Raw genomic sequence first — 5386 nt, forward strand, 5'->3', positions numbered from 1 at the left:
GCCACGCAACTGTAAAGTTATCTAATTCATCACGCCAACGTCGCCTCGACCGACGACCGAAAAAGAAGCAGATTTTGCCCATAACTCATCTGGCATACGGCACACATGACCTGCCCAGTCCCATCTGAGTAAAGCGGCTGCAAGGCCAACGTCAGCTACTCGCGTTTTGGAACGTATAGCAGAATTCCTTACGCCATCTGCTAGTTTTATACCTAGTATGCTGCGTTCCATGGCTCTTTGGCAAATCTTGAGCTTGGACTTTTGAGAGTTTGTCAGGGACCAAGTCTGAGCACCATACGTGAGAGTTGACAGAATGCACATGTCCATGAGCTTTTAACTTTATAGCAAATTTAATAATCATAAAATGGTTCTAATAATTTCAAACCATACCTTATATTTGTATAGGTAGAGAAGCTCATTATTACCTGTGTTGCCATTGTAGCGGTGTGCAATCTCGCTATTGTTTCTCGATTCGCCCAGAACATTACTTTTTATAGACTGGATGTTGTTTCTATATAAATGGTGTTTCATTTATCTGGCATAGTTCAAATATATACATGTGAAAGATTGAAAGTGGTAGAAAAAAATATATAAAGGAAGAAAAGATGAGGGGTAATAGACTGACATGGTTAATTATCAAGTATAACCATGTCACCGAGGAGAAATCGAATAATCTCTGGGCCATGTAAAGCGTAGGGAAGAAAGTCATATTAATAGAAAAATGTGGATATTGTGGATGGAAAAAAGAGAGGACGACCAAAGAAAAGGTGAATGGATTGCGTGAAAGAGGATATTTGTGTGAAAGGGGTGGATAATACCTTGACGGATGACAGTAGTGAGTGGAAAGAAGAAAACATGTTGTGCCGACCCCACATAGCGTGAAATATAAAAAAAGAAAAGGAAGACCATGTAGATGGAAAAGCTGACTGACAGACTGATTGACTGACTGACTGATCTATCAACGCACAGCTCAAACTACTGGACAAATCGGGCCGAAATTTGTCATACAGATAGCTATTATGACGTAGGCATCCGCTAAGAAAGGATTTTTAAAAATCCAACCCCTGAGGGGGTGAAATAGGGGTCTGAAATTTATGTGGGCACATCACTTACCACTGCACCAGGAAGGTCGTCAGGGGTTGTCGTCTACTGTAATTTTATAATAAATAATTTTATGTCATTAAAAATATTGTAATCAATTTTTTTCTACTTAGATTCAAAAGTTTCAATAATTATTAAATAAATAAAACACCCTGTATATAACTCTCGTCGTTTCCTCAGGCAGTTTGTATGAATCGCTACTACTTATGTTTCTGATGTTATCTGTTACAACCGAGGAAAATCTGAAACACCTCTGTTTAGGTTCTCTACTGCTTCTTTTAGATAATAATCATCATCGTCATCGTGATCAACCCATCGCCGGCTCACTACAGAGCACGGGTCTCCTCTCATAGTGAGAAGGGTTTTGGCCATAGTCTACCACGCTGGCCATTGGATTGGTAGACTTCACACACCTTCGAGAAAATTATGGAGAACTCTCAGGCATGCAGGTTTCCTCACGATGTTTTCCTTTACCGTTAAAGCAAGTGATATTTAATTACTTAAGACGCACATAACTCCGAAAAGTTAGAGGTGCGTGTCCGGGATCGAACCCCCGACCTCTGATTAGGAGGCGTATGTTTAACCACTAGGCTATCACAGCCTTACATGAAATAAATATTTAATCCCTACCCATATTATCCCTACATCCCTACCCATATAATAAAAGCAAAAATGGGTCTGTTTGTTGGTTTATTGGTTTGTTTGCTTGTTGGTTTCAATCACGTCACAACGACGGAGCAACGGATGATTTTTTGCATAGGTCTAGTTAAAGACCTGGAGAGTAACTCAGGCTACTTTTTATCCCGGAAAATCAAACAGTTCCCACGGGATTTTAGCTAGTCTAATGATAAATTCCTTGATGCTTCCACGTGACTTAAATGAATAGTCTCATTGCATATTACTCGACACTTAGCTTTTAACGTCAGTGGCATCTCACACAGACAGCCATATTATCAGCGACTGGCTGAGTTTAACATGACATCTCTTCGAAATAGGCACGAAATACTTGACTTGTGCTTTCTACATAAAATTTTACGAAATAAAGTTAAATGTAGTAACCTTCTCAATCGAATATCCTTATCTGTTCCACATAGACACTCCCGCAGTTTTATATCCCCAAAAATCTTCCATATACCTTTCACCAAATCTCATCTAGGAAATCAAGCCCCAATTATGCGTATATGTGCAAAATTTAACGAAATATCAAAAAAGATACCTGGCATCGACATATTTCATGACTCAGCTACGACACATTGGCCCCGTGTCATATCAGGAAGACAGCATCAAGACCGGGAGCCGCAGCAGAAACAGCTGAAAACGGCAAGCGGCGCAAGTATGCCTCTCTTATAGAGAGTTACATTTTTGTGCCGTTTGCCGTGGAGACCCTGGGGCCATGGAGTCTTAGTGCTAAAAAATTTTTACGAGACATTTCACCGCGATTAATAGCCTCAACTGGTGACAGAAGGGCTGGCTCATTTTTTGCGCAACGGATCAGCCTGGCTGTCCAGCGCGGAAATGCAGCCAGTATTCTTGGCACCATTCCACGCGGTCATGATTTATATAGTAATTAGATAAGGCTAGCTTTAAGTTTTATTGTATTAAAAAAAAAAAAGATAAAAAAAAATAAAAAAAAATTATTAATTGTTTAGTTAAGTACAGATCGCGCGGCGAGAGTTTGGCTTTGACCTTCGGGTGGAGGGGATTACTGCGCATGGGTACTGTCACGCACACAATACTTTTCCTTTTTTATGTACCAGGTTGGATATTTGAGTGGGTCAAAATTCATGTACAGTGGTAATAATGCTAGAAAATAATACGAAATAGATAAACTTCTTCATTTATTAAAACTATTGATAGTTATTTTACTTATATAAAATGTTTATTTCCTTTTAAAGTTTACAGAGACAGCGATGAAAATTCTAAATAATTGTTTTTTAATAAAATTATTTATTCCAAGATACATGTAAAATTGGTACATACAAACAAAAGAAAACTTAAAATAATTATTAAATACAAAAGTTAACATTAAAAAAAAGTCTTAGCAGCAGTGCTATTCAGATTCTGAATCAGTTAAAGGTTTAACGCCTTCTATGAAATCACCGCATGGTCCAGTGGTGCTGCCGCGACACGAAATTGTGCAACGTCTTTTGCTTGTTGAGGGTCCGGGTTCAGGGCTTCCTCGGTTGCAGTTGTCATCATCATCATCTTCATAACCATCATCAGAATCATCGTCTTCGGAATTATCATCGACGCGAATTATAAATTGCTCGGTAAGTAAATCAACTACATGGTCACTCTTGACGTACTCTTCTTCTATATCTTTTACCTTTTTACATATTTTTCCCCATTCCTGGGCACCCATTAAGGATACTTTTTCTTTGATAAGTTTGGTACATTCTTGTAAATTCCATTTAACATTTTTGCTAGCTACATATTGTTTAATAGTAGCCCATGCCATTTCTATGGGGTTGAGGTCTGGATGGTAAGGCGGTAATCTCAATATGCTATGGTTTGCTTCTGCTAAAATTTGATCTATTGAAAAAGTTTTAAATCTTTCTTTATTAGCTTTTATCAAGTTGTACAATTGTGGCTTGAGCATTGTTGAATCATATTGTATGCCTTTATCAGTTAGCCAATTCTGCATATCGGCTTTTTTGGTATTGGAGGACGGTGCTAAATCCCATTGTTTATTGTGGTATGAAGCGTTGTCGACAACCACTACAGAATTGGGTGGTAGGTTGGGAATTAATTGTGTCCTAAGCCATTTTTCATAATTCTCGTAATTCATGTTGTCGTGATAGTCCCCTGTTTTGGTGCCGGCTTTAAAAGTTAATAAAGCATTTGGTATAAACCCAGCTTCAGATCCTGCGTGGACTATCACGACTCGTTGTCCTTTAGAAATGGGTTTTTTTAGTCCTTCCGTAGGGCCATCGCTCCAGGCTTTGGTTGTTGAGTGCGATGAATCTACGTAGGATTCATCTGTGTAAACAATGGGTCTTCCTTCTTGTCGATATTTTCTTATTTTACTTAAATATTCAATGCGTTGTAATCGGATATTCGATGTTTCTATTAGTAATTTACGGTTGTTTTCTGTTTTTTTCCAGCGAAATCCTAACTCCTTTATAATTACACGAAGACTTGTTTCTGACCCTTTAAAGTTTATATCTTCCTCAAGTTTCTTTTTTAGTTTCCCAATGGTGGGAAGTTCATTATTCGTCTTGTGAAAATTGTGTATACATCTTTTTATAATACCTTGGTCAAAATTATCAATATTCGTAACTGGTTTAGCTCTGGGACGTTTTTTTCCAGGTGTTCTGAAAGTAATTAGCAAATCGGAACTCTTGGCTTGATTTGCGATATTTTTTACAGTTCCAATTGAAGTCTTAGTGGCCTCCGATGTCCGTTTTTGAATTTTAGCTAATTTACTGACTACACAATTTAATTTAGAAACAGTTTCCGTTTTCATTACCTGCATAGTCTGTATAGTTTGGTTATTCTCCGACTGACTGAGTAAAGAAGCAACTTCCTCAATCTGACTTCGAATTTGCTTCAATGAATCGACACATTCGTCAGCTTCTTTCTTTAAAAAGCAATTCACGTCATATATCATTTTCCGTGCTTGCCTTTTTAAAACAATGTTTTTTTTACGCATTTTCAAATCACTTTTTAATATTTAACAAAAAAAACTTAACTGACAAACTTAAACAAACAAACTCAACAAATAATAACAATCGACAACAATAAACAATTAACGAAAATAGCAATTCACTTGTGAACGTGATTGTACAACACGAGTGCGCGGTACGTCGTATCGATGCGAGAGGCAGGGAACGACTGGAGCAGTGGAGCGCCAATCAGAGCACCGCGTGCGCCTACACACCCGCCCCGCACCCCACTAATTGCCCGTTGATACCCAATTTCTGATTTCTGCGCAATAACGGTCAAAGCCAAACTCTCGCCGCGCGTACTGTAGTTAGTTAAGTTCTTTTTATTTGTCTAGATATTTTGCAAATGCTGTGTACACATTTTATAGATACATTTATCAGCCTGTGTTTGTCTATAAGTGTCGTAGTTTGTGTTAAATTAATGTATTGTGTGTGTTCCTAATAAATAAAATAAATAAATATTACATTGGCGCTAATTCTGTTGTACTCTAACCTAAACCTAAACTAAATTTTAGATTCTTTAATTTTAGGATTTCTATTTCTAAACTGCATTCGCTTTTTTGCTTCAACTAAATTTAAACATCCTAAATGGCCGTCTAAAATGACGTTTCAATTGAATA

General features: G+C 37.7%; 1 protein-coding gene across 1 annotated transcript; it reads right to left on the bottom strand.

Moving 5' to 3' along the window:
* Positions 1–2770: 2770 nt before the first annotated feature.
* LOC117987155 (uncharacterized) lies at positions 2771–5068 on the bottom strand. Its single transcript, XM_034974116.2, has one exon. It carries the CDS (start codon positions 4751–4753, stop codon positions 3152–3154), a length of 1602 nt encoding a protein of 533 aa, XP_034830007.2. The 5' UTR covers positions 4754–5068; the 3' UTR covers positions 2771–3151.
* Between the last annotated feature and the right edge of the window lie 318 nt (positions 5069–5386).

The sequence above is a fragment of the Maniola hyperantus genome, chromosome 12, assembly GCF_902806685.2.
Source record: "Maniola hyperantus chromosome 12, iAphHyp1.2, whole genome shotgun sequence".
Lineage (NCBI taxonomy): Eukaryota > Metazoa > Arthropoda > Insecta > Lepidoptera > Nymphalidae > Maniola > Maniola hyperantus.

Coding starts and splice junctions, on each gene's coding strand:
- LOC117987155 (XM_034974116.2), bottom strand. CDS start 4,753: ATGCGTAAAAAAAACATTGTTTTAAAAAGGCAAGCACGGAAAATGATA.